Source organism: Syngnathus acus, chromosome 14 (genome assembly GCF_901709675.1).
Source record: "Syngnathus acus chromosome 14, fSynAcu1.2, whole genome shotgun sequence".
In the NCBI taxonomy this organism is placed as follows: Eukaryota; Metazoa; Chordata; class Actinopteri; order Syngnathiformes; family Syngnathidae; genus Syngnathus; species Syngnathus acus.
This window is the reverse complement of record NC_051099.1, coordinates 3,879,490-3,905,590: the sequence shown is the minus strand read 5'-3', so window position 1 is coordinate 3,905,590 and position 26,101 is coordinate 3,879,490. Positions and strand designations below refer to the sequence as shown.

The window sequence follows — 26,101 nt, the reverse complement described above, 5'->3', positions numbered from 1 at the left end:
ATATATATATATATATATATATATCCATCCTTCCCATAATCCATACATACATTACATATGACGTCCATTATCTTGCAACACGACTTGCTGTTAAAATATGCGCAAACGCCGCGGGCACGCGCGCGCGTATCTAAAAAGTGCTGAAAGGAGAAAGCGCATGTTGCAGACAAGCAAGGCGCCCGCTCAGCAAGTTGAACTTTCAAACAGTCGGACGAAGTTGAGACCAAAGCAAACACCAAAGATTGATTGCCCAAAACGTGGGCATGCGCGCGCATGTGTTTGCGCTTGTACTTTGAGCAAAACAGATTGAAGATGGCCTCCGTGCGTTTGGTGCTGTTGCTGCTAACGTTTGGAGTCCGGGCCGCCACCAATGACGATGTGGATGGAAACGCGCGTGAGTGACAAGACGGGGGTCGGTTCTGAGCCCCTCTTTCGAGGCTTTGTCACCTTTGGCTTCCTCAACTAATGATAATTGATGATAATACAAATAGAAACAACGAATTCTGATTGCTGCCCACCCACGCGTTTGCTCGTCTGAGTTAAACAACTTCAGCTCAGACAGCAATGAGCTGATCTCACTTTTGTTTACTTTTCAAAACCAATCAAATTTCATATTGATGAAACACATACTCTCACTGACAAACACATGAACATACATTACTACCACAGGCGGAGCTAGAAGGGGGGCAGCAGGGGGCACTGTTTGCTTCTTTGACATTGTCTTGGAATGTTTTGGTCCGGTTTGGGCAAGCAGGCGAGGTACGGATAGAGCGGCGGGCGGCGTCTGAGGTGCTGAAACGCCAACGCCGCTTCAACACCATTTTCGAGGAGATGAAGGCTGGCAATCTGGAGCGGGAATGCCGGGAGGAAACGTGTGACTACGAGGAGGCCCGCGAGATCTTTGAGGACGATACCAAAACGGTGCGCACGCACACACGTAACGTGTCAGCTCAAGTCTTATACAAAACAAGTCAGGAAGTTGGCTCAAATTCAGATGACATCAAGGCAACTTTGATCCTTTCAGATGGAATTCATGGCCAAATACAGCGGTAAGGCACGCCTCTCCCGTCTGGCTATTTCTGCTCACCTGTGTGTCGCTTTCTGTGTCTCATTGTTTGAGATTCTTTAAAGGCAGTGTGTGTGTGTGTTTGCGGATAGACGGCGACCAGTGCAAGCCACCTCCTTGCCAAAATGGCGGTAGCTGTCACGATGGCATCAAATCGTACCTGTGCTGGTGCGACCCGCGCTTTACTGGAAAGAACTGCGAGATTGGTGAGTGTGGCGGACAAACACACACCCACACACACACACACACACTGTTATGCCATGCATATCGCACTTGGGCTGAACTTTGTGTTTTCCCGGCAGAGGTCTCCAAGCAGTGTTCGATCAACAATGGCGGCTGCTCTCACTTCTGCTCCATGAACTCAAACGGCGTGCGCTGCCACTGTGCATCGGGATACAAACTAGCCGATGACCTCGTGACTTGCGAGCCCACAGGTGAAACGCGCACGCAACGCACGCAGATATACTTGAACGGAGGAAGTCAGGAAGCATGTGGGTGCAGGCGAGTTCAGCTGCGGCAGGACGGCGTCGGCCCCGAAACCGCGTTCGGCCAATTGGACAGACGGAGCCGAGCCAGACGATGACATCATCCCGGACGAGTGGCTGGACCATGAATATGAGGACGAGCCGGAGCGTGGCGGCAACGCCTCCACGCCCTCTCAGCTCAGGAGGCGCTCGGTCAGGGGAGCCGGCGAGCCGTCGTCATCGCCGCTGCCGTGGCAATCCTTCTTCCCCACGCTGCCTAGCATCACGGCCAATGAGAACACCGACCAGAGGATCGTGGGCGGCAACGAGGCCAAAGCGGGAGACTTTCCCTGGCAGGTATGACTTGGCCCGCACCGCCCCCCTCCCCACAATGCCTTACCACCAGCAGCGCTCCCGCAGGCGGCGCTGATCTCGCACTCGGAGAGGCTGATGGACCCCAAGGCGAAACCCTTCTGCGGCGGCTCGCTGCTCAGCGAGCTTTGGGTGATCACGGCGGCACACTGCGTGATGGAGGCCCGCGTGAGGGAAATGACCTTCTTCGTGCGATTAGGTGACTCACCGATCGGCACCCAAATGCTTCCGTGAGCACCAGAATGACGGCGCTGTGCCTCCGCGGCAGGCGAACACGACATGGACAAGCACGAGGGTACGGAGAGGGACCACGAAGTGGCTGAGGAGCACGTGCACAGATTATACAAGTTTGAAGAGGCACGCTTTAACCACGACGTGGCGCTGCTCAAGTTGGCCGTGGCGGTGGAGTTGTCGGCGCAGCGTCGGCCCGTCTGCCTGGGGCCCAAAGACTTCACGGACACCCTCCTGGAGGAGGCGCCCATCTCTGTGGTGACCGGCTGGGGCCAAGTGACTTTCAGGGGGGCCAAGTCGTCGGTGCTGCGCCGGGTGGATGTTCCCTTGGTGAATCGCGCCGTCTGCAAGGCCAGCAGCAAGTACAACATCACCCCCTTAATGTTCTGCGCCGGCTTCCGCGACCGTAAGGAGGATGCCTGCAAGGGGGACAGCGGGGGGCCGCACGTCACTCTCCACCAGAGTGTCTGGTTCCTCACCGGCATAGTCAGCTGGGGCGAGGAATGCGCCGCGCCCGGCAAGTATGGCATTTACACACACGTCTCGCGCTACTACGCCTGGATCAGCAAAACCATCGGCATCCACACCAACTCATGAACATGCACTTCTTTGTCTCCATCTTCTGCTTCTTAGAGTAGCCACCTCCTTCTCGCTTTCCCTTCCTCTCACGTTTCAAACGATAAAAAGCCACGAACGTGATTTGTGTGCTTTTAATTGTGAATGTCCAACTCAGCACTTTTGAAACAAACGTGACTCAACCCAAGTCCTGCACAGAACTGAAAATCACAACATGAGCTTTGAAAAAGACAACAAAGCGCTAAAGGGCGCAGCGTTGAATCCGAAAGCCACTGATGATGTCATCGCTCGTGGACATCGAGCTTCTCTACAGGCACCCCTTGCTGGTCGTCACATGTAAGGCACTTCTGACATTCTTCTACGATTGACTTCATGTGCGTGGAGAGGCGCTGCGCTGCCATGCTACGCTAACGTTCTACGCTAAGGTTTGGCCAAGCCATTTGGCACATGACGTTGGTGATGACGATGATGAAGGAAGCGCTGATGTTGTGCTTTTCTGCTACGTCACCGTGAGGAAGACGTTGCCTCTCCGATCAGCTCTCAACACGTCTCTCCCAGAATCCTATGCAGGTCTGAGGGCAGGACAAGCCCCTCTTCGTCGCGACTCTCGTTCCTCACCAACCTGATGCCGGCACATACACATTTATGCCACGTACGCACACAGTGGACTGAGTGTGCGCGTAAGAAGCTACTGACCACATTCCATTTTCATCGCGGCGTAGCAGCTGGATGACATCGCCGCACGTGAAGATGATGTCATCGTGGCTCGACACGGTGCTGGCCACCAGGACTCGATAGCGACCCGCAACCTGCGGCGCCGCAAACGGGAACAGCTAGTCCGCTGACTTGCAAAGAATGTCAGGTGTCACGAGCTCTCACCAGCGTCGGGGGTCGATCCTCTTCCCCTGCGTTGACCTCTTCTTCCGAATCGGACATGTCTGAGCCGTCCGTGGCGCCCCAGTCCTCCAAGCCGTCGCAGATGGCCGCCGAGTGTGCAGATGCCGACCAGGCTGCGGGGGGGGGGGAACGAAACATGACAAAGCTAGCTTTGATTCATGCCAGAGAAAAAAAGCATTCAATCTAAAGGAAGTTAGCATTCAGCTAGGGATGTTAGCATTGCGGCCGCAAGTGTACTCACCGCGTCGGGATGAGAATCCCAGAGGGTCCGAATGGGCGTGGCTGGTGTTCACAGACTCCTCCCATCTGTTGGGATGGGCGGGGCTGGAGGCGGAAGAGCTGCAAGTGACAAAAAAACACTTAGCAAGCATACTACAAATTAAAAAAACAAAAATAAATAAATTATAAAAAATAAATATGAACATAAATATGGAAATAAAAAAAACGTGTGCATGTGTGTGGGGCTCACCTGTCCGAGATGAGGCTGTCTGAAAGAAAGACCACACGCATGTGAACCAAAGATCGCTCAGTCATTCCTCAAACATTGATTCCTGCATAAATTTATTTATTTATTTTTTATTTTATTTTATTTGCACGCGGCATCTGTGCGTGGGTCGGGCTTTCCTGCTGTGCACGCATTGGCCTCTTGGGGGCGGTGCGGTGCACGCGAACCGACCACACAGCTGGAGTCCGTGAGCCGGGAATACAAATGTTTGTCTCGATGGCGACACGGAAGGAAAGACTGAAGAGTCACACGCTGCTTCAATGAAGGTGAGGGAGGACAAGTGCAAGTAGTAGTCTCATTTACCCATTCATGAATGGAGAAATGTCTCTCCATTCACCCCTCAAGTTACCTTTGTGCAGTTGACTGATGAGCTTTTGGATCTCTGTGAGCCAGGCGACCTTCACCTCCACGCTGGGAGCCTGTGCAAGCATACACCCGCATGTCAACATGTTAATTGCAAAATGGAAGTGTTGGTGGTGTTGTGTTTGTTGTCCCCAAATTACAGAAGGGGCGATTGTGCAAAGTTGTGATTGTTGTATTTTCCACAATTTGATTCGGAGTGGCTCGTGTTTGGACTATTGGCTTATCGGATTGCTTGATAGGTGCAGGCAGTTTTCTATCGCTCAAGGAATGGATGAAGGACTCTTTGAACTCTTTACCTGCAGGATGTAGACTTCCTGGCTTCCTCTGTGGCAGACTTCAAACTTCTTGGGGTCTCCTTTCACTGTTTCTGTCACGCTCACTGAATTCATCTGAGCGCAGATGCGCGAGACAAAAAAATATGGAAGGAATGAAATGAGATGATCTGTTCCTCCATTTACAGTAGAGATGGGCATCATCATTTTTGTCTTTTGAATGTGTCAAAATAATGGGGGTGAGTGTGTGTGCGCCGGACGTACACCGAGGCAGGACTTGAAGCTGTAGACGGGCGAGCCTTGGCGGTCGTCGCGACGCTTGCAGCACACCAGCGCTCGCTCGTAGAGGAAGACGTGGCGCTGGGCACCTTTGAAGCGGGCCAGCTCCCGCATGCGTGCCGCCGCCCTCTTGTGGCTGCTCCACACGCTGAAGCTGCCCTGCAGAACCACGCGGCCCAGCAGGCCCAACTCGCCCTGCCACGCCCACCATCGGTCAGCATGCGCATTGACAGCTCTCGATGAGGCGTGACAGACGGCCACCTGGTATCCGATGATGGCGGTCTGGTGCATGGAGTCGTTGACGGACTTGAGCAGGTCGAGCATGCAGTCCAGCGCCTCCTGCAGTTGCGAGCGGTACTGCGGCTCTGTGCAGTGTTTGAGAAGCTCCTGCGTGAAGGCACAAGGGCGACAGGCGTGTGAGGCGTGTGCGCCGCCATGCTGCGTCAGTGCCTGCAATGGGAACCTTCAGGATCAGCTGGTACTTGGTGAGACGCTGGATGGGTTTCAGGAGGTACGAGTCCAGAGGCAGCTTGTGCTCCAGCTTCTTCTGGCACTCCTGCGCCCAGAAAACGGTACATCATTGCTCCTCTGGGAACGCACACAGATACATATCAAGGCACACGCACACCTGGAAGAAGGCGGAGTCACAGCACTCTTTCCATAGCGACTCGGAGCGTGGCTTGTTCTGGCAGTAATGCTCGTACATCTGGAACTTCGCCTTCTGCGGACACATGCATCCACACGTATGTAAGGCTGATTTGACTTGTGGCACAGAAGGTCGTCGTGGTCATCGCTCTCACCCGCCGCAGGAAACACTGGCCGACCTGCTCCGGAGTGCTCAGGCAGCGCTGGAGGTCCTGCAGGAAGGTTCTGGAAGCACAAGACATGTGTTGACCAACGCCAAGCGGGCGGAGGTGGTTTGGGCCTTGAAGGTACCTGCTGTGAAATTGGTAGATTTCTGGCATGTTTCCAAAAAGGACGTCCTGGTGACCACGGAGAGGCGGTGGCAGAAGATGACACACGGACGGGTCCTCCATCTCGGCTCGGTAGCCCTGAAGGGCCCCACCACACGCAAGAACAAGAAAGGCCATCAGCAACCATTAGAGGACGTAAAGCTCTGTCCGCTCACCAGAAGAACGGCCAGGAGCTGCTCCACGTAAATCTTCTCGGTGGAGATGAGCTCCTTCATGATGTGGCTGCGGAGTTCAAAACTCGGGTCAGGACGCCGCCAGCTTTGAGGTTTGCCGCCACCACCTTTCAGTCAGTCACCTTGTCACTTGCTCCACCCCTTCTTCCGCCTCAGAGTCGCTGGTGGGGGCGGAGCCGTACAGAGAGCTGCGGTTGCCTTGGTAGTCGTGCATCACTTCGATCTATTCACACACAAAAATCCAGATGGTCGCATCGATCCGTTTCCATCAACCACCAAACATCTCTAATACGCACCTTTCGTTGGTCACCGCTCCGCCTGGAGGTCCTCTTTCCAGGAAGAAGATCAAAGGAGAACCTGGCGTTGAGAAGGTTGAAGTCCACACCTACAGACAGAACCAAATTTACAGCAGAACCAGACCCAGAGTGAACATTTTATTTTGATTCAGATGGAAACCAGATGAAGGGGCCTTACTGTGTTTGGGCGAGAAGAGCGGTGCCTTGGCTCCTTGTTGCACCGTCGCTTCCACTTCAGGCCGTGGCGCCACCGGCTGGATGGGTCTGACCCTCACGTCGGTCATTTTGCGAAGATACCGCTCCCGGTTTTGGATCATGGTCCGCACGGATGACAGCTTGTCGGCCACCATGGAGATCTGACACTGGGTAATGTCATGTGATCAGACGCAGAACAGGCGGCAGGCGACTCATGATAGGCTAATCTGACAGATACAATTAAGTGGAAGCCCCTGCCCTCGGCCACCCTGCCACCCTGCCACTGACCTAGGAAGGCCGCCAGGGGGCGCTACCTGCAGCTGAGGCGTGAGAATGGCCTCAAACTCCAAATTGAGGATGTCTCTTTTGTGGTCCGCCACGTCTGGCGCCCTCTCTTGGTGGCAGCTGAGGCACCGCAGGGCTTCCTGAGCCCCCTCGCGGCTCTGGAAGCGCTCCGCCGTCTGACTGGCCAGCAGGTACGCGCCCTCGTCACACCAGCGCAGAGCCTGCATGCACACGCTCACGTGGAAACACACAAGACCGCACAAAAACAGGCATGCGCACGCATTTGGTGTGTGTTGCACAAAACAATACACACACACTTACATGGTCCAGCCGTACGAGCAAGTCTCTCGCTCGTGTCAGCGTTGCGCGTTTGCCGCGGAGGCTCCCGCTGATGACATCACAGTGATGACGCAACTCATTGCAGCGCTGCATGATGAGGGCCAGCGCGTAATGATGGCAAGCGGCCAGCTGGTGGCCCTGTAACGTCAGGACCTGAGCGCGGGACATCACCTCCTGACCACACACGTAAACTCGGTGTGAGTATGCACACATGTGCGTTCGTGCACGGACGCTTGAGACCTGTGCGCGTTGCTCCAGAGCGTGCAGATCTTTGATGAGTTGCTCAGTGTGCAGCAACGTGTGGCCCACGGCGGGGATGGCCTTCTCCTCGGCTGACATCTTCTCCAGCTCCTCCTCCATCTGCGCACCCACACGCAGGTTGTAGCGGACGCGTATGGGGGGGTTACACATACATGCACACCTGCTGGAAGTTGCGCTCATAAAGCAGCAGCTGATGGTACTGTTGCATCTTCAGGTGATGTTTCTCAAAGAAGCCATCAAAGGCCTCCTCCATGTCGCGCAGCTGAGACAGCAGCCTGCACACATGCACACAGATTTATTCCAACGTCAGACTTTTCTTGCGTTTGTTGTCAGGAGAGTGCGCTGACCTTTGAACCGTGTCCAAGTCTGACTGGATATCTTCGCGGTCTTCTGCCGAATCCTTCTTGGAGGCTTGCAGTGTCTCCAGATTGTCCAGCAGGATGCGTCCTTCCTTCAGCACCCCGACAATGTCCTCCTACAAGGCAAGGCAACAGGAGTAATAACGACAAGCGCACGAGCCCGCCAGAAGCGCCGCACGCACACCTTCATGTGTCGGTAGCGCTGCGTGTGCGAGCGGAGCAGGAAGTCGATGGCGTTGGCCTCGTCCGGAAGTTCGCTGTCCGACAACTCGGAGCCGAAGCCTTGCAGAAGGTGAGCCACCTCCTTTACCGTCACGGCGAACGTCTCGATGGCCTGCACCCCCCCCCCCCCCCCATCCACACACACACATCCATTAGCATAGGCCACGTCACGCTACGCTAACATGCTAAGAAACAGTGAGCCAACAACTGCTGCCTTCACAGCCCATCCAATCCAAATCCTTCAAAAGTAGGTTTGTTCTCTGACGTGCTGACGTGCTGACATGGGTTGACTTACCGAGCGCAGAACGATCCAGTCGCTTTGACGGCGCTCGGCTGCGCCGCACGCCTCCGAGGTCAGGCGGTTGTCGTCGATGTAGCGAAGCAGGTCGCCCACCGAACGCAGCATCACCACCTGAGACATCACAAGACTTTGACGTCATGACGTCGGCTCAGTCGCCGATTGTGCCGACTTTGGGTTACCGGCATCTTGAACAGGAAGTCATCCTGGCTGAAGCGGAAGCCCAGGTCGGTGCTGGAGGATGGGCTGGGGGTGGAGCTTAGCAAGGTAGAGGGGTGGAGGACCAACACCAAATGCAGGTTGCCAGGAAATGATGTCTGAGGAGGATGAGCATCGGTTGTCATGGCAACATCTTTTAGGTCATTTAGATAGGGTGTCACTTTAAACTTGACTTCCCCTTAAACAGAAAAGATCATCAGTCTGCTTTAATGACGAATGATAGAAGTCATAGACTTTGGAGAGACTGCAACACAAGCGCACAACTGGAGCCGCATCATGTGACTCAGTCCGCAGTGTTCCTCTACGCACGCGCGTACTTTCTCAAGGTGACGCGCACCTGAGTGCGTGTGTGTGTATAGCGCAGCATCAGCATCCTCCACAACCTCTAGCATCCGCCAGCGCCTTCACACAAAAACACAAACAAACACGCAGACTGGAACTTACCGCGGCGCGGCGGAGACGCGGGAAGCCCCGCTGCGGCTTGGACTCAGCCATTAGTGCCACTCGGTTGTGTGATGTTTTCCGGAAGTCGGCAACTCTGCAGTGGGACTCGACGAGGACGAGCAAATGTGTGCGCGCGTGAATCTTCCCCGCAGTATCCGAACGGAACGGAACGGGAGGGGAGGGAAGTGCTCAGGCCTCTGCGGCAGGGACACATCTGACCTGACCACGTCCGCCTGATGTCACACATGACGTCACTCTAACGTCACTTTACACGTTCGTCAAGAAAATGCTACAAACTGTCAATCCGCAACAAATCCACTAGATGGCACTGCAGGGACGTTTACGCTTATTTTGTCAAGTGGTTCTACCCAATTAATTAATCTGGATTTAGTTACGTATTGAAGTCGATGTATGGTCTATTTATAACTTTAGTGCAAGCATGGAAAAATGGAACGGAGTAAATTCACCACCATTTATTTTCAAGGTGGAAACACATGTGGACGTTTCCTCCGGCCACGAGAGAGCACAGTATGTGTCTTAGAGTAGAAAGCGTGTGCTACCATCGAGAGAAACAAAATATTGATTATGACCTAGCGGGATCTGGTTTCAGGATTGGCTGAGAAGTGAACATTATGCACACATTAAAAACATTAAGTACCCCAGGAAAAAAGATTTTGCAGCCCGGTGTGATAGTTTTTTATTGGGGGGGAAAGTGTGTTTGTTGTTTTGTGTTTCTTTGAATTCTGCCTAAGGACTACAGTTGACCAACAAAAGTAATCCTGGAGGACCACATGTTCTGCACCGGACTGGCACAAAAGAGGAGACGAATTTGCTATGGAAAGGTGGGCTTTACACCTTCAATACTACTTGTTGCTATTTCCGTCGCGACCCCTCCCAAGAGATTACAAATAAATCTTGGGTTATGTCTTGGCGTTTAATCCCTGGCACGTTCAAGAGACCAACTGGAAAAAAAAGGCTTAGCTCCACGCGGAGAGTCCTTAATGTGCACGCGCAAACCAGATTTAGATTTAGGAGCTCCGAGAATGTCCACGCTGATCCGAGCTACAAATAACATGGACTTGATTTGGCCTCTCATCACGTAAACATTTCCAAGAAGGAATCACCATAAATGGAGGGCACAGCATCCCGCCCCCGTCACAACAACAACAAAAGTTTTCCAGGAGTTTCTTAATTCCGATTATTTTATTTTGAGACTGGAGAAGGTTCATCCTGGCAATTCCCAAGACAAATAACCAAACCGGATAAGAAGACATCAAAGATGATGACAAATGTTTTAAAAATAAACTGGTGGCAATTCTGCAATGTTTTGGGTTCAGCTCAGTCAGCCCATTTGAAAGTTTCACAAAAATTTGGGGCAAAAGCTTTTGTTTGACACATGGACAATTAAGTTGTAAGAAATGTTGGGTTGTTTGGAACCTGCAGGGTCAACAAGATGACAACTGGAGGCAGTAGGCAGGTTGCATACATGCGTCCTGGACTATTTTCAACTCTTTTGTGTTCCAAAAGCGCTTGATTGGATTTTGTCATCACTAAGCCACAAGGCTGCCCCCACCCCCCTACCTGCACCTTCTTTAAAAGGGCCCCCGCCTCTGTTGCAGCTCACACACACCTGCTGGCGCTCGCCCTTCCCACAAGTTTCCATCGCCAAGCGCAGGTAAGGCCCGCCCGCTCCTTCCCTTGGATTGTGTGACGTTCAATGTTGGTCGTATTGATGCTCACTTGTGTCCTGAGTTAAAGTGAGTGGACTCATGTTTGGCACTTGTGTCTTGATGAATGCTTTTTGAGGAGTCATGTCTTCATTGTTTTTGTGGAAACCGATCGAGAATATGGGAAAAAAAATAGTTCCAGTGCAATTGGAATGGCCTTGAATGATTTTACCATTCCAGTGGTTTGAGTTCACGAGCGGGCAGTGTTTCTAATAATTTGACTGTCTAAAATCCAGTGCACAAATTAATTTTTCAACCGGACCTCATTAGATAATGCAAAGTCAAGATTGAGCTCTTGATAAATATATCGCTTGAATATGTATGAGACGTGGCGTGTTGCGCAATCAAGTCCGAAGCGATTAGCAGTTACAACACGTTCCATAATCCCATTCATCGGAGAACTATCAAAATCTTTCGACTCCATTATCAGGTTAATCGCGGCTGGATTGTGACACATCTTAATTGGAATATGGTGGAAAATGTTCTTTCACTGGTTCAATTGAAAGAGATGGCTAAGCAAAATGAAAATACTACTTGTTTGGGCAATCCCCCCCTCTGCCCTGTGGAGGTCATTCAAATCAAGCAAATGAGAAGACTTTGTAGCCTTCTGAGGATTTAGTTTGCCGTTAATACCCAATAGATCCAGTTAGTGCTCCAGGAATAGTTACGGCATCCTCATCTTCAATCACGCCGCCGGCCTAATCCCGCGGGCCGGGATTAACCTTTGCCGAGATGGACGCGATCTTCACTAACAATCACATTAAGATGCTCTTTCCTTGTCTTCCTCAGAACGCTTTGAGAAGTTTCCAGACATGGCAAAGTGAGTTGCACATACGCAAGACAGCACAAAATAAAAAGAAAAGATTCTTCTTCTCTATGATTATGGTGACGCTTGCTAGCACCGGCCCAACACCTCAGTCACAAACACGCAAAAGGTCAAACACTCACCTAAGGTGACAGCTCAATCCGCAGGCACACGATCGGCCTCGACATTAGTCTCTCGCTCATCCGACCGAGCGCTTCCTCGTTCCCTCTCTCATCCAATGTACCAGGATGCGTTTCCTAACCCCTCTCACGTCCAATCACACTTTTGGCCTTGTGCAGAGTTTTCAAGAAGACGAGCGGCAACGGCGGTCTCACGCTTTACCTGGGAAAGCGAGACTACGTGGACCACATCAACAACGTGGAAAGACTCGGTGAGTGCCTGTGCATGTGCGCACATGCACACGTGTGTGTGTGTGTGTGTCGTCAAGTGACTTGTACAAAAATGTCTCATGCAGATGGCGTTGTCAAATTGGACCCAACAAACTTTGGAGACAGAAAAGGTGAAGCTGCAGCATTTTAGAAAATTGATGAATGGGTAGCATTCTAATATTAACACTGTAATACAGCTAGCTAACATTCCAGCTCGCTAACATGCTAACACAGTACTGCCCACGGCCGCCCGTCAGTGTTTGTGCAGCTGGCGTGCGCCTTCCGCTACGGCAGCGATGACCTGGACGTGATGGGCTTGTGCTTCCGCAAGGACATCTGGATCCACATCGAGCAGCTCTCCCCAGACGACCACAAGCCGGCGCTCTCCGAAATGCACGAAACGCTCCTCAAGAAGGCCGGCAACGACGCCCGCCCCTTCAGCTTTGAAGTACTGCCGCCCCATCATAAGCGTTGATGCTACTAATGCTACCGTCTAACGTTTTCACGTTCGTGTACAGATTCCCACCAACCTTCCGTGTTCTGTGTCGCTGCAACCGGGCCCTGACGACAAGGGGAAGGTATGCCACAGGAAAAAAGAATGATAAAGAATAATTCAAAAAAAGACAAAGGGAAAATGTAGAGAAGAGAAAAAGCTAACTAGCTTTAGCACTATGTTAGCAGGGCCATTCTTTCGATGGCGGGAGAATGTATGTTTACAGTTTGGACGCGTGTATGTGTGTTTCAGGCTTGCGGCGTGGACTTTGAGGTCAAGGCCTTCCTGGCCAACGATAAGTGCAACCCAGATGAGAAGATCGAGAAGAAGTGAGTTGGGTACGGGTCCGTTTGTCTCGCGGGATCGTCGTGATGCCGAGCGTGCGTGTCGCTCGCAGGGACACGGCGCGTCTCATCGTCCGCAAAATCCAGTTCGCGCCATCTGAGGTGGGCGCCGGGCCCAAGGCGGAGATCTGCAAGAGCTTCATGATGTCGGACAAGCCCGTGCACCTTGAGGTTTCCCTGGACAAGGACGTATGTATGCGCTCCTGCCGCAACCACAACAGCAATGGCCGTTTAGGCACCGAAATGATCTTTGTGGGTGTGCTGCAGCTCTACTTCCATGGCGAGACCATCCCCATCAAGTTTAAGATCAACAATGAGAGCAACAAAACTGTCAAGAAAATTCAGATCTCAGGTGCGTGTCCCAGCTTGCTACCTAGCTCCAGGTTACTCAAGGTCACTCTTCCTCGCAGTGGACCAGACCACTGACATCGTCCTCTACTCCGCCGACAAGTACACCAAGTGTGTCTTCTCCAAGGAGTTCGGGTAGGTGGCGCTGTCACGCACCAAGCCACAATGCATGTCGCCTGACGCGCGGTCCGCTTTGTTTGGCAGCGAGACGGTGGAGGCAGGCGGCACCTTGGAGAACACGCTGACCATCGTGCCGCTGCTGGCAGACAACAAGGAGAAGCGAGGCTTGGCCCTGGATGGCCGCCTCAAAGACGAGGACACCAACCTGGCCTCCACCACCATGTAAGAAGACATTTCCATGGGCTGGAGTTGAGTGTTTCTCACATTGCCAATGTTTGGACTGAATATTTTCAGGTTGCGACAGGGTATTGACAAGGAGGTGCTGGGAATTCTGGTGTCCTACAAGCTCAAAGTCAACCTGATGGTGGCTGGAGGAGGGTGAGTGTCAGTCTGCTCGACTGAGCCGCCACAATGATTGCGTGAAGTGATTTGTGAGGTTTTGCCTTTGTATTCACTTGTTGATGTCCTGCATGACCCCTGTGTTGTGTTCCGCAGCCTGCTGGGAGGACTCACTTCCAGGTGAACATCACTTCCTACCATGTGACTGCTCAACGTCCTTCCGAAGCCTTATGTGGAGTTGACTTTTTTTTTTTTTTTCTCCTTGACAGCGACGTGACCGCCGAGGTGCCGCTGATGCTCATGCACCCCAAACCTGAAGGTGATGTCTTAAACCAACCCTAAACCAAGCTGTATTTCTTCAGTGTTGTCCCATGAAAAAAATATTTGGATTTGCAAACATTTGAGGTCGTAAGTGGGAAATGTATCACTCATTGCTGCTTTACCTCTTTTCTGGTCGTCAGAGTAAAGGCTGTGCACATATGTAAGTATGTTTGTGTGTACTCCTCATCCTAAAAAAAAAATGACCCAGTGTCGCCACGGCAACACACGCTTCCGATTAGTGCAGTCATGTGAGCTCAGCAGTTTCACGTCCCATAGATGATGTCACGTGACATCACGTTTTTACTGTATATTGACATGAGATATTTTTACCTGCTATGAGTGATGTTTTTATAGTGACGTGTGACGTGGCACGATTAATGTATGTTGAAATATTGTCGTCATTAGCGACAACGTCAAGCTGGAGCTGGAATGACGGTACAGAAATCCAGACGGGAAGTGATGTCGAAGACGGCAACGAAAAACTGAGGAAAACAACCACTTCAATGCACACGTACAACTGCTCACGCACACACGTGTTGATTCTGCCTGGTCTTATCCAATAAACATTTGAACATGTCATACATGTGCCTTTTGTGTTTCATCTCTCCAAAGCACCATATTGGCAGCCTCTGAAATGTGCGATTGTGTATTTTTTCGGATGATTGTGGGAGTTTTTTGGGAAATATGTATGAGTTTGGTTATATGTATGTATATTTTTATTGTTGGTTTTTATTTCGTGGTGGTGGGGCGTCAAGGGTTGAATGAACGCACAACGGAGCGGATGCTGTATACTGCCACCTAGCGGATGCAAGTGTTCCGCTTATTTATTAGGGAGGAAATCGCGTTTGGGTTCATGGTAATGTTTCTAAAAATGATTTCTACACATTTGCTATCATATGACATGCGTGTGTGGCTAGGGAAGAAAGTGATGAAGGGGAGAAGGAAAGCAGGAGGCTACTGCAAGGATGCACGGTGGCATGAGGAGGCGAGTGAGAACAGATGGGGATGCAGAAGCTGCCAAAGGAAAGGAAGGAAAAGCGGGGGAATGGTCAGCGGGAGCACAAAAGGAGCAAGATGGGGTAGTAGGGAAAGTTGTGTGCTACTGCAAGACTAGAGAAAAAGAAAAGGAGAAGGGACACAGAAGAAGATGCAAGAGCTGAGGAGGAAAGCGAGGGAACAAGCAAGGTGGTCGTAAAGTGAGGAAGGAAGCATGGATGGAAAACAAGAATGACAGAAATTAAGAAGGACGCGAGGGAGAAGTAAAGGACGCAGGGATGCAAGCGAGTTAGGAGAGAAGTGTGCTGGGGTGGGGGGTGATGGGGGGAGGTCTAGGCGACGCAGCGCAGCGCCGCGGCGGGGCGGAGGAGGCGGCGAGCTACCCGGGTCGGGCCGCCGAACCGAACCACACATGGGTGGCTGTGTGGGGAGCCAGCACGACTCCTCGGGCAGCTTGAACGACAACTCTGACGGAACCGGAGGTAACGTCCTTCCTTCCTTTCTTCTCTCCTGGCGCTTCGCGGGGGCCACGGCCAGGTGTCGCTTTGGCACCGGGTAGGGTCCGGCTGGGCTCTGCCTACGATCTTGTCTACTCCCGGGTGAGGTAAACAGAGGAGTTCCGGACCCAACATGTCAACAAAGTAGCAGAATATAACGTTTTTAGATGCGTGTGCGCCTTTGTTCACGTAGCATGTGAGTCTGGCAAGGATGCTAAGTTAGCATGCTAGCTCCTAGCAGGCTAACTGCTACGTCTTTTATTTTATTGTCGCTCGTTTTCAAGCGTTGGTGAGCTTCGAAAGGTTGCTAAATGGATGTTTAAGTTTTTTCATGGAAATGTCGTGAATGTTGCCGCACTTGACATGATGAAAATGTCTCAAGTGGTGACAAGTTAGCAAGTACTCGGTTACTGTTTTTTAAGTCGATTCTTCCGAATGGCTTGAATTTATTTTCCGGACGATTTTTTTTCTTTCCCCCTTGCATTTGAAATGAGACATCTGGACTGTCATCAGAATCCTCAAGTTGACATTTTTGTTTCTGTTTAGTTCCAGGACTCCAATGTTGTTGTAGTGTATTCCATACAGTCATTATCAGAACAAAAGTTACCATGTTGGCTTTATTCAAGTCAAGAAATGTCTCAAAGTACACAGTTGATATTATTTTTCGCTTTGTTTTCTGAACGTCTACGTTTGTTCGCTGAGTGCACAGAAATCCAAGTAGAAAGATGTCGACAAACGTGCAAACACGACCCGACGCCCGCACCGATGGGCTGTCTAATTAAGGAATGTCGATCTTTGTTGTTGTCAGTTGCTCTGGGGCGGAACCAGCTGCTCAAGCGCGAGCGTCCCAAATGGAAGAGCGACTACCCCATGACGGAAGGCCAGCTGCGCAGTAAGCGCGACGAATTCTGGGATACGGCACCGGCCTTCGAAGGCCGCAAGGAGATCTGGGACGCGCTGAGGGCGGCCGCCGGCGCCTTTGAGAGCCGAGACCACCAGCTGGCCCAAGCCATCCTGGACGGTGCCAGCATCACGCTGCCGCACGGTCAGTCGAGTAACCTGCATGTACCTGCGCTTGAACATGAAATGATGGAATTGACTGAAAGCTGCATTTTTGGGTCAATGTTTCTCATTGCAGGCTTGTTGAGCGAATGCTACGATGAGCTGGGCAACCGCTACCAGCTGCCTGTCTACTGCCTGGCGCCACCCATCAACATGATCGAGGAACACTCCGACGAACCAGACGCCTCCGACCGAGACTCTGCCGGGGCTGATGCATCGGTAGAGGGTGACGACGACGGCGGTGGCGAGCGGCAGCTGCGTCTGCGCCTCTCCACAGGCCGCGACCTGCGCCTGCGTGTGCGCTCGAGCGACACGGTGGGCGCCATGAAGCGGCGCCTGCACGCTCAGGAAGGCGTGGACGCCGCCGCCCAGCGCTGGTTCTTCTCAGGCCGCCCGCTCACCGACAGGCTGCGATTAGAGCAGATCAACATCTCGCGGGATTACGTCGTGCAAGTCATTATCAGCCAGCCGCTGGCGGATGTGCCTCCACCACGCACTCCCAGTCGGGAAACGCAACACCAGCCTTCTCCCGTGGACGCTTAAAGGTGACAGGGCAACATTTTGGATGCTTTGCTGGCTGGTAAGGAATACAATACCTTGCTTGTCACTATGTCAGGCATGATCACAAGAAAGACCAACCACATTTGTGTTGCCTTGACAAGATTGGGATAACGCTTGGGCTAGCACATGGGATAGCTCCTCATGCTAACGCCTGAGGACAAAAAAACAATGCTGGACTGGAATGGCTTTTCATTTCACAATCGTGTGAGAGTAGCACACATGAAAAGTATCAAGATGATGACTCAACATATTTTCATTGAGAGAAGCCAACTTTTTCTAATTAAAAGCCATTTTTTTCTTTCTATTCTTCTGCAACTTGTCCTGTCCTTTCTTGCTTGCTTGCTTTCTTTGAGCCAAAGCTCCTCTGTACGAGATTTCTCTGTTCCATAGTCACACACAAACTAGCTGACCTTTTGACTTCTTTATCAATGAAGACACAAATGAAATCAATCACAAGTATGGGTACAAAAAATGTTTTTTTTTATGAATATCCTATTTACACACACGCACACACATTCCTCCAGGTGTTTCCATGACGTGACGCATTTGCTGTATCGGCAGCTTTTTTTCCCCTGCTTCTGTTGCTACAAGGTGTTGCTTTGTTAATGTCGCTGTTGCGTTGTCGTTTTTGGCGCTGCATTGCGTGTGGAGCGTCGTTGCATTGGATTCCTGCGTTTGTTGTGTTGTGTTTGTTTTGCCACTGTATTGTAGGGTTAGGGTTGCGCACAGTGCCAGTGCGTAATAGGTGGAGTTTGGCCGCAGGATGAGTCATCTTCCAGTGTGGTGTCGTGATGAGGTCTTCATGGTGGTCTCAGTGTTGCTGCCTCTTGGACAGGTACCTACACACACACATGCAGAGACAAATGTGTGTGTGTACAGTCAAACCTCTACATACGATTGCTTAAATATTTGAATTTTTAATCATGCGCTGGTGTTACCTCTCCCAGTGTTTGTGGTTAAGTGTGGTGAAGTCATCCAGTGTGGCGATCTCCTTCAGGTACTCGCTCAGCTTCTGGAGCTCCCGGTCCTTCTCGCGATTCATGTGTGCCTTCATGAACGGTCGGATCTGCAAACCACGCATCAGCGGTCGCAATAGGTCTGACATCACTTGATGGCCACGGAAGCGAATTCCTACCTTCAGTCCGTTTTGCGGGTTCATCAGGAAATTGCGTCCAATGTCGTCAAACATGATGGTGTTCTTGCGGCTGTAGAAGCGCTCGTACTTTCCCCAGATCACGCCCAGCGGCTTCACCTGCGCCGACGTATCGGTAGCATCACAAACGTGGACACGGCCAATACTTTTAGGGACAATTGCCTCACCTCGACGACGCCTCTTTTGGGTGTGTGCACGGTGATCATGGCGGCGCTGTCCAGCATAAAGGTGATCTTGTAGTTGGGGTTGTCAGTCACACCCAGCTCCTGAGACGCACACACACACTGCCTTTTGTCATGCCTTGCCGTGTTCTCTTGTTGCCGTGTCTGCTCTGATTGGCTGAAAGAAGTCACATGGGTGTCTCAGCCATCAAGGTGACTGACCTTCATTTTGGCATCGATCCACTTCATACTGGTGGCGGCTGCAAGGAAACAAACACGCAGAATGATGACGTCGACTCATCGGGGTGATGTCATGACGAGGTGATACGTACACCAGATGACGATGTCGTAATCTTCGTAGGCTGACGTCAGGAACTCATGAAGGTAAGGCCTCATCAGCTCCTGACCAGTCTCTGCAAACGACTTGTGATCTACACACATACGCACACACATACGTGTAAACATACACGCACACGAACCCATACACATGGCACTCACCAAACAAAGTGTAGTCCACGTCCAGGACCAGAAGTCTTTTCCCTTCCCTGGGGGAATTCATCTCCTCCACCTTGTAATCTTTAACGCGGCGAGCAATCTTTGCCAGGTTCTCCTCTCTGCAAGCACGTGACAGTGGCTTGTTATTTGGACTTCTGACCACGGGACATGTCTAAATTTTTCGAAATTTAATGTATGACAGCTGAAATGCTCAAAGGTGGCTGCAAAAACTTTGCCGCACACGTCAAGTAATGAAGTCAGAAGCTGGAAGGGATCATTCATGCGTCTGACCTGTTCTCCACTTCGATGACCTCCTCCTCGATGTCAAAGTCGTTGACCACGTCGTCGTTCTCGGGGGGCGGGGCCAAGACCTCCTCCTGCACAAGTCAGAATGGCACAAGTAGGAGATGTAAGAGTTGAGAAGAACGATGGAGAAAGGGAAAACTGAGGAAAAACTCAGAGAGGGAGAAGACTGAGAACAAGAAAATTAAACAGAAGAGGAAAGGATCATGGAAAATACAGTCCTACCAGGCCCTCCTCGCTGGTGCCCATCATCATGATCTTGGTGTTGTGCTTCAACTTGAGGGAGCCCAACTTCACTTGGTCCTCCGCTGCTTTTCCTGATGTCACAAGGCCAAGGCAAGAACCGGACGTGATGATGAGAACACAAATCCCACCCAATTGGAAACCTCGACAGTTCGTTCACCTTTGACCTTGAGCCCGAGCAGCTTCTGCCTCTCAGGTAGCACGCCTGTCAAGGTCTTGATGGACTGCTTGAGGTCCATGACGGTGTCGTCCTCGCACAGGGACGTGATGGCGTACTCCTGCCCCCCCCATTTGATGATCACGGACACGGACATGGCTCAGACGCACGCACAAACGCGCTGCAAAAGCACAAAGTGAAATGAGACGCGGCCGGTATTGTTGATGTTTTTAGCCAAGCCGGCTAACTGGCTGACCAACCCGGCGGGCTAAGCGGGCGGCTAACCGCTAACATTAGCCGCGTGAACAAGCAGGCGAGCGCGCGCACTTACCGGTGTACTGAACGTCAGGATTTACCTGGCGGAGCGAGTTAGCACGTAATGCTAACATGAGACGCGGTCCAAACGGCCGGCAGGGAGTCCAATCGGTGGGTCTCTTTCATTCAGGTATCGACGATACGAGCGTGAAAGGGAGCTCAAAAAGACAGCAAAGAGATTTTTCCTGGCGCGCCGCCTTCAACCGGTAGTGACGTAATGGCAAAGCCTGATCGTCATGGCAACCGCGACGCTCTCATAAGTGACATCAGATCCCTTCCGGATGTTCAAATTTCCGCTTGTGTGTTTGAATATATTTCAGTACTATGCTTGTGGCAGTGAGATCTATTGTACATTTTGCTGTTAAAACATCATTAAGCGAGCTAAATCAATATTCGTACAAGTTTTTTGTGGCACTGCCACCTTTGCACGTGAAACATTCTGCCATTCCTATCACTTGTATTTGGCCGAAGTATTTTGGGAAATATTCTCTGGTCAAATTCAATTAAAATTGCTCATATCCAACACACCCGTACCGGGCTTTGCATTTATCTGTGATTCCTACTGGTTGTTAATTTTTTTTTATGCGGCGATGTATTTTCGCGTGAGTGTCAAATGGGTTCCACAGTCGAGAGTTGGCGAGCCTCATGGGGAAGGAAAAAGAAGTCATTGCAGGAGCCTGGCAGCGACTGCGCATGCGCGGAGTGCGCTACAGGCTCGCGTTTGAGCCGCTGGGCTACTTGCTAGCTGGCTATCTGCCTGCCGCCTACGTACTAGAATGGCATGTGGGCGAGATGCTCGAGACGCGTGGCTCGGGCGCCTCCTGTGAGCTCGACGCGGCTCGGTTAGGACTTGGCCCGGCTAAAATGTTCCGTGCCCTCGGCGGGGATCCAACGTGCACTCAAAACGCCGACGGCGGCCATCGCGCGTAAGTTGGACCTTCTCCGCCATTTTGAACAGGTCAAGCGACGTGCCAGCCGGCCAAGCTGAAACAAGACAAGCGAGGCCCAAGTTATGTTGCCGAAATAAATGTGCCGCTAAAGCTGCTAGGACTTTATGAGCCTCTGGATACTTGTTTTATATTCGCGACTTTCTCGAAGTCGCGGTGTGACTTGTTTGTGTGACGTCACACTTTGATGCGCTAGCTAGTTTGCGGCTAGGCTATTCTAGCTGTTAGCAGGACTTGCCTGCTCACGGCTGCTCGCTGAAGTAGTCAGTGTTGGTGTGCAATTGTGATTAAATTACATGTGAGACTTGTTGTAAAATGACGTTTCAGCGAGTCAAACGAATTATTGTTTGGTTTATTCAATGAATGCCAATGTAGCGTCGGAAGCAGACAGACAGACGGAGAGGTTACTCGAGTTCATATCGGTATCGGCGCTGGTCACTGTTCATCCGCCGTGAAAGTGTCACAGCCCGTTTACTTCAACTATTTGTGTCCAAGTACTCGGATTAAGTGATCAAAATACTGCGGACGACCGCGGTGATGTTACGCAAGCAGCATCGGCACTTGACTATTAGGTAACACCACATCATCATCAGCATTTTGTCGCTGGAATGGCAACAGTCATTCAGGCCTGCTACACGTAAGGAGTTTTAGCGCAATATTTTAATCCTTGATTTGTTCTTGTCTAGGCGATTTTTTTCATATCCCACACCTTAAGATATTACCATAAATAAAATCTTTAACAGATCATATATTGACAGTAAATGTTTTTGTTTAGATCTGTGACAGATCAAGTTTTTTTCACACATGACGATTAAAAAAAATATACAGTTTGGGTCGTATTGTGTGTGTGTGTGTGTGTGTGTGTGTGGTGTGCTCCAATAATGTCAACACAGAGCACCCTTCACATTCAAATTCCGTTGCACTGCCAATTTTTAGGCAGAAGTTTTGCATGATGTGTGATCTCGCCAAAGCCACAACAAACGCTCACAGTTATGCTCGACAAGTGTTCCTGAAGGTAACGCAAGCTTTGTTGTTATGCCGCAGCGCCACCTGCCAGATCGTCCCATCCTAGTGGTGCGCCGCGCCCGCCATCGGGGGCGGCCATGGCTCTGAAGGAGCGCGTGGAGGCGGTGCTGAATGTGGGCCTGCGGGTGCCTAGCATCATGCTGCTGGATGTGCTGTACCGCTGGGACGTGAGCTCATTCTTCCAGAAGATCCAGCGCTCCAGCCTGTCCAACAACCCCCTCTTCCAGTACAAGTACCTGGCACTCTACCTGCACTATGTGGGTCAGTACCATGCACATTCAAATGTTTTTTAAAAAAAAAAAAATCCCCTCCCGCTACATTATGCCTGCGCGCACACACACGTATGCATCTGACGTATGTGCATGTGTGTGTTACAGGTTACATCCTGAGCCTGGTGCTGCTCACGCTGCCTCGTCAGCACCTGGTCAAGCTTTACCTCTACGTGCTCACGGCTCTGCTGCTCTTTGCTGGCCACCAGGTGTCCAGGTACGTGCACACACCGGGAACAGACATGAGACGGGACTGGAACGCATCTATTTTGTGTTGTGGTCAGGGATTACGTGCGCAGCGAGCTGGAGTCGGGCCACGAGGGCGCCGTGTACCTGGAACCGCTCTCCATGAACCGATTCACCACGGCACTCGTGGGTGAGAGCGAGCGATACATGTCCGGGTGTTTTTTTTTTTTTTTATCTGCTTAAAAATAGGCTGCAGAATAACAGTTATGTGCGGCGCCTGCTGTTCTCAGGTCAGCTGGTGGTGTGCACGCTGTGCTCATGCGTGATGCAGACCAAACGCATCTGGCTGTTCTCCGCCCACCTGCTTCCCCTGGTGGCCCGGCTGTGCCTGGTGCCCATGGAGACCATCGTGTTCATCAACAAGTTCTCCATGATCTTCACGGGCCTGGAGGTCATCTACTTCCTGGCGTCCAACCTGCTGGTGCCATACAACCTGGCCAAAACGGCCTACCGCGAGCTGGCTCAGGCAAGTCAGCGACCTGTGTCCAGCGACCACGCCATACCCTAATGGATGTGAGCCACGATTGGGCTGAGTTTGTCTTGGGCTTGGGTGTCCAGGTGGTGGAGGTGTACGGTCTTCTGGCTCTGGGCATGTCCTTGTGGAACCAATTGGTCCTGCCCGTGCTCTTCATGTGCTTCTGGCTGCTGCTCTTCGCCTTGCAGATCTACTCCTACTTCAGCACCCGGGACCAGCCCACTTCCAGGGAGAGGCTGCTCTTCCTCTTTCTCACCAGGTGCGTCCCACGGCGGGCTGAGCTGCGGCCGAAGCACGTTTGTGACCTGTGTATGACCCCTGTGCAGCGTGGCCGAGTGCTGCAGTACGCCCTACTCGCTACTGGGCCTGGTCTTCACAGTCTCCTTCATCGCGCTGGGCGTCCTCACGCTCTGCAAGTTTTACCTGCAGGGCTACCGGGCCTTCATCAACGATAACACCATGCACAGGTGGGATACTTCACCTTTCACACATCAGTTATATACACTTTTCAGTCCCACTCACACCCCAAGACTGTTTGTGGCCGTGTGCATGCACAGGGGCATGACGGAGGGCATCACTCTGCTGATCCTGGCCGTCCAGACGGGTCTGATTGAGCTGCAGGTGATCCACCGGGCCTTTCTGCTGTCCATCATCCTGTTCATCGTGGTGGCCTCCATCCTGCAGTCCATGCTGGAGATCGCCGACCCCATCGTTCTGGCGTTGGGAGCCTCCAGGGACAGGTACGGGGTCCCGGGCGCCGCCTGCACACTTGGTTGCCCGTCATTCTGCGCTTCAGCCGCCGTCCTTGTCGCGCTTCCCGCCAGGAGTTTGTGGAAGCACTTCCGAGCCGTGTCGCTGTGCCTCTTCCTGCTGGTCTTCCCAGCCTACATGGCTTACATGATCTGTCAGTTCTTCCACATGGACTTCTGGCTCCTCATCATCATCTCGTCCTCCATCCTCACGTCACTGCAGGTTGGCGGGGCAGGCGTGTGTGTGTGTGTGAGAGAGTGAGTGACATGAAGTGTGTGTGTGTGTGTGTGTGTTTGTTTTGGATTGTTATATATTTGCGATTGTGGGAGTGTGGGCTCTGAATGTCGAACCGGTGTCACTGAGTGTGCGTATGCTTTCAGGTGCTGGGCACTCTGCTTATCTACGTGCTTTTCATGGTGGAGGAGTTCCGCAAGGCTCCGGTGGAGAACATGGATGAGGTCATCTACTACGTCAACGGGACATACAGGCTGTTGGAGTTTTTGGTACGCACGCGCATGCTCACACAAACGAACGCACGTATGGCAGTATGCGTGTGTCACAGCAATGCGTGTCCATCAGGTGGCGGTGTGCGTGGTGTGCTACGGCGTGTCGGAGACTGTGTTTGGCGAGTGGAGCGTGATGGGCGGCACCATCATCCTGGTGCACTCCTACTATAACGTGTGGCTGCGGGCACAGCTGGGCTGGCAGAGCTTCTTGCTGCGCCGCGACGCCGTCAACAAGATCAAGAGCCTCCCCACCGCCAGCCCGGCGCAACTGCAACGACACAACGACATCTGTGCCATCTGCTACCAGGTCACACACCCGCCTTGTCTTCACGTTTGTGTTGCCACCACCCACCCGTCGGTGTGGTCCATTGTGTAACGTCCGGTTGTGGCTGTGTGTGTGGACTTATTCCTTCAGGACCTGAGCAGTGCCGTCATAACGCCCTGCAGCCATTTCTTCCATGCGGGCTGTCTGAAGAAGTGGCTGTATGTGCAAGAGACGTGTCCTCTCTGTCACGCGCAACTCAAGAGCCAAGCGGCAACTGACGCACCACCGGCCAGTCACGTGTGTGCGAGACAGGAAGAAGTCGGCGAGGAGAAGGCGGAGGATGAAGCAGCTCCGTCTCAGTCTTGTGCATCCTCTGACACGCCCCCTTCGCCTTCGGCTTCCTGTTTGGAAGGAGGTGCCAAACCGGTGGGCGGAGCCTCAGCCAAACCCAGCAACCTATTGCATGATCCTGAGTCGGCGCCTCAAGCAAAGACGTCGAATGACATAACAGGTGATGTCGTTGCCAATTGAACATGCGTGTTCCCAGCACTCAAAGCATCCGCCTGGTCTGTTCGCCATAACTTTTGATGTAGTGGACTGAGATAGTTCGTGAAGTCCTCTATTGGAAATCCCGTCACTGTGATCGGGGAGTCGGGAATGAGTAGGTGATTGCGCACGCGGCCACCGCATTGGCAATCTTTTGCCCGTCTCCCGACTAGGCCAATGGCGAGCATGAGATTTTGATGATGTTGACAACGATGACGCATGCTTGAGCGCAAACGCCTGCACGGTGACCAAAACATCTTAAGCATCTTACTTCCCTGATGTTCTCAAAACCGCCGACGCCATTTTGTTCTGGGCGTGGACACGGCGACAGTTTGCACTGATGTCATTTCTACAACTGTGACTTTACCTTTGCCCCCCCCCCCCTCAACCCGGCACGTATGACGCGTCCCCCACCCCCCCCAGCTGGTTTGATCACTCCACTGTCAGGAGTGGGAGCAGCAGGACGCAGACGCCGCCCGTTACCTTCACACAGTGTTAGCGGGGTTCAGAATGAATACATGCTCCATGAGCTATGTATGATGAACACCTGCAAGTCTTTTTTTTTTTTTCTTTTTTTTCCTCTTTTTTTTTTTCAAGAAATGAAATGTAAACTTTGCTTTGCGCTCGAATTTTTGAAGGACTCAAATGAGGATGACGTCGGAGCTGACTGCCAGTATGCACTTGTGATTTTTACAATGAGAAGGTGCGCCAAAAGTTAAAGGTCAACTGTCGATGTAAATAAATGATGAATGCTAATTCAAACTCATTCATGCTCATTGTGAAATGCTCTCAAGTCCAAGCTTGAGGCGTTTGGCGTCACGTGATCACCTGCCTATTGAATCAGATGACTTCATCTCACACCATTGTGTGGCGTTCTGATGTGTGTCGTCAACGAGGTGCAACTTGACAGGTCAGCCACACGGTGGTGCTGCAGGCTCAGCTTCAGGTGAGTTTCCAAGTCACTTTCCTTCGAAAGACGACTGGAACGTTCCCAAATATATTTTTTTATACATTAGTCACACTGTCCAAGTGTTTTTAATGTAACAATGCTGCATGCAGTTTGCAGCACATTATTGAATCATTTCTAGCTTTCCAGCATATTTGTATCGTATCCTCCCTAATAAAAGGGTCATGTGTGCGTGCGTGTGTGTA

The 26,101-nt window shown here is 51.8% G+C and overlaps 6 protein-coding genes across 10 annotated transcripts; 4 read left to right on the top strand and 2 right to left on the bottom strand.

The window, feature by feature from the left end:
- Positions 1–130: 130 nt before the first annotated feature.
- LOC119133550 (coagulation factor IX-like) lies at positions 131–2,832 on the top strand. The gene is made up of 8 exons (XM_037269518.1): positions 131–394; positions 755–921; positions 1,025–1,049; positions 1,159–1,272; positions 1,369–1,500; positions 1,568–1,887; positions 1,951–2,101; positions 2,171–2,832. Exons 1-8 carry the CDS (start codon positions 274–276, stop codon positions 2,728–2,730), a joined length of 1,590 nt encoding a protein of 529 aa, XP_037125413.1. The 5' UTR covers positions 131–273; the 3' UTR covers positions 2,731–2,832.
- Positions 2,830–9,327, bottom strand: LOC119133545 (proto-oncogene DBL-like). Of its 2 annotated transcripts, none has more exons than XM_037269505.1 (26): positions 9,091–9,327; positions 8,610–8,744; positions 8,425–8,541; positions 8,092–8,241; positions 7,896–8,023; positions 7,709–7,823; positions 7,528–7,647; positions 7,270–7,461; positions 6,978–7,169; positions 6,647–6,830; positions 6,469–6,557; positions 6,295–6,395; positions 6,155–6,221; positions 5,962–6,077; positions 5,826–5,895; positions 5,654–5,746; positions 5,489–5,581; positions 5,287–5,412; positions 5,011–5,220; positions 4,771–4,863; positions 4,461–4,530; positions 4,076–4,094; positions 3,848–3,945; positions 3,589–3,719; positions 3,406–3,542; positions 2,830–3,331 (listed from the first exon to the last, which is right to left on the bottom strand). In XM_037269505.1, the coding sequence occupies exons 1-26, from the start codon at positions 9,139–9,141 to the stop codon at positions 3,250–3,252; spliced, it is 2,979 nt and encodes a 992-aa protein (XP_037125400.1). In that variant the 5' UTR covers positions 9,142–9,327; the 3' UTR covers positions 2,830–3,249. The 2 variants fall into 2 exon arrangements, with proteins under 2 accessions (XP_037125400.1, XP_037125401.1); XM_037269506.1 differs by having other exon boundaries at positions 3,406–3,518.
- A 1,260-nt stretch (positions 9,328–10,587) lies between these two features.
- Positions 10,588–14,557, top strand: arr3a (arrestin 3a, retinal (X-arrestin)). The gene is made up of 16 exons (XM_037269520.1): positions 10,588–10,765; positions 11,607–11,637; positions 11,922–12,013; positions 12,098–12,142; positions 12,269–12,459; positions 12,530–12,589; positions 12,757–12,833; positions 12,902–13,037; positions 13,116–13,200; positions 13,259–13,331; positions 13,401–13,538; positions 13,611–13,694; positions 13,812–13,835; positions 13,925–13,974; positions 14,117–14,136; positions 14,382–14,557. Exons 2-15 carry the CDS (start codon positions 11,630–11,632, stop codon positions 14,119–14,121), a joined length of 1,068 nt encoding a protein of 355 aa, XP_037125415.1. The 5' UTR covers positions 10,588–10,765; positions 11,607–11,629; the 3' UTR covers positions 14,122–14,136; positions 14,382–14,557.
- Positions 14,558–14,968: 411 nt separating this feature from the next.
- ubtd2 (ubiquitin domain containing 2) lies at positions 14,969–17,396 on the top strand. 3 transcript variants are annotated; one of them, XM_037269525.1, is made up of 3 exons: positions 14,969–15,454; positions 16,278–16,514; positions 16,608–17,396. In XM_037269525.1, exons 1-3 carry the CDS (start codon positions 15,385–15,387, stop codon positions 17,072–17,074), a joined length of 774 nt encoding a protein of 257 aa, XP_037125420.1. In that variant the 5' UTR covers positions 14,969–15,384; the 3' UTR covers positions 17,075–17,396. The 3 variants fall into 3 exon arrangements, with proteins under 3 accessions (XP_037125420.1, XP_037125421.1, XP_037125422.1); XM_037269526.1 differs by having other exon boundaries at positions 15,449–15,571; XM_037269527.1 differs by having other exon boundaries at positions 15,450–15,576.
- Positions 17,397–17,549: 153 nt separating this feature from the next.
- ublcp1 (ubiquitin-like domain containing CTD phosphatase 1) lies at positions 17,550–20,136 on the bottom strand. Of its 2 annotated transcripts, none has more exons than XM_037269521.1 (11): positions 19,936–20,136; positions 19,608–19,785; positions 19,430–19,521; positions 19,193–19,278; positions 18,905–19,020; positions 18,739–18,837; positions 18,629–18,666; positions 18,413–18,511; positions 18,228–18,344; positions 18,031–18,158; positions 17,550–17,931 (listed from the first exon to the last, which is right to left on the bottom strand). In XM_037269521.1, the coding sequence occupies exons 2-11, from the start codon at positions 19,759–19,761 to the stop codon at positions 17,904–17,906; spliced, it is 957 nt and encodes a 318-aa protein (XP_037125416.1). In that variant the 5' UTR covers positions 19,762–19,785; positions 19,936–20,136; the 3' UTR covers positions 17,550–17,903. The 2 variants fall into 2 exon arrangements, with proteins under 2 accessions (XP_037125416.1, XP_037125417.1); XM_037269522.1 differs by having other exon boundaries at positions 19,961–20,136.
- Positions 20,137–20,616: 480 nt separating this feature from the next.
- Positions 20,617–25,711, top strand: LOC119133548 (RING finger protein 145-like). Its single transcript, XM_037269512.1, has 12 exons — positions 20,617–20,845; positions 21,911–22,153; positions 22,270–22,378; positions 22,446–22,537; positions 22,638–22,873; positions 22,966–23,141; positions 23,209–23,349; positions 23,440–23,622; positions 23,707–23,854; positions 24,013–24,135; positions 24,212–24,445; positions 24,554–25,711. The coding sequence occupies exons 2-12, from the start codon at positions 21,970–21,972 to the stop codon at positions 24,932–24,934; spliced, it is 2,007 nt and encodes a 668-aa protein (XP_037125407.1). The 5' UTR covers positions 20,617–20,845; positions 21,911–21,969; the 3' UTR covers positions 24,935–25,711.
- The last annotated feature ends 390 nt before the right edge of the window (positions 25,712–26,101 follow it).

Coding starts and splice junctions, on each gene's coding strand:
- LOC119133550 (XM_037269518.1), top strand. CDS start 274: ATGTGTTTGCGCTTGTACTTTGAGCAAAACAGATTGAAGATGGCCTCC. Junction 1,050..1,158: donor ATTCATGGCCAAATACAGCG/GTAAGGCACGCC, acceptor GTTTGCGGATAG/ACGGCGACCAGTGCAAGCCA. Junction 2,102..2,170: donor GACCTTCTTCGTGCGATTAG/GTGACTCACCGA, acceptor CCTCCGCGGCAG/GCGAACACGACATGGACAAG.
- LOC119133545 (XM_037269505.1), bottom strand. CDS start 9,141: ATGGCTGAGTCCAAGCCGCAGCGGGGCTTCCCGCGTCTCCGCCGCGCC. Junction 7,170..7,269: donor TGCTCGTACGGCTGGACCAT/GTAAGTGTGTGT, acceptor GTGTGCATGCAG/GCTCTGCGCTGGTGTGACGA. Junction 6,558..6,646: donor GCTCTTCTCGCCCAAACACA/GTAAGGCCCCTT, acceptor TTCTGTCTGTAG/GTGTGGACTTCAACCTTCTC.
- arr3a (XM_037269520.1), top strand. Junction 12,143..12,268: donor AAACTTTGGAGACAGAAAAG/GTGAAGCTGCAG, acceptor GCCGCCCGTCAG/TGTTTGTGCAGCTGGCGTGC. Junction 13,539..13,610: donor AACCTGGCCTCCACCACCAT/GTAAGAAGACAT, acceptor GAATATTTTCAG/GTTGCGACAGGGTATTGACA.
- ubtd2 (XM_037269525.1), top strand. CDS start 15,385: ATGGGTGGCTGTGTGGGGAGCCAGCACGACTCCTCGGGCAGCTTGAAC. Junction 15,455..16,277: donor CAACTCTGACGGAACCGGAG/GTAACGTCCTTC, acceptor TGTTGTTGTCAG/TTGCTCTGGGGCGGAACCAG. Junction 16,515..16,607: donor CAGCATCACGCTGCCGCACG/GTCAGTCGAGTA, acceptor TTCTCATTGCAG/GCTTGTTGAGCGAATGCTAC.
- ublcp1 (XM_037269521.1), bottom strand. CDS start 19,761: ATGTCCGTGTCCGTGATCATCAAATGGGGGGGGCAGGAGTACGCCATC. Junction 18,838..18,904: donor CGTGGACTACACTTTGTTTG/GTGAGTGCCATG, acceptor GTATGTGTGTAG/ATCACAAGTCGTTTGCAGAG. Junction 18,159..18,227: donor ACCCGCAAAACGGACTGAAG/GTAGGAATTCGC, acceptor CGTGGTTTGCAG/ATCCGACCGTTCATGAAGGC.
- LOC119133548 (XM_037269512.1), top strand. CDS start 21,970: ATGGCTCTGAAGGAGCGCGTGGAGGCGGTGCTGAATGTGGGCCTGCGG. Junction 22,379..22,445: donor GCTGGCCACCAGGTGTCCAG/GTACGTGCACAC, acceptor TGTTGTGGTCAG/GGATTACGTGCGCAGCGAGC. Junction 23,855..24,012: donor CCATCCTCACGTCACTGCAG/GTTGGCGGGGCA, acceptor GTATGCTTTCAG/GTGCTGGGCACTCTGCTTAT.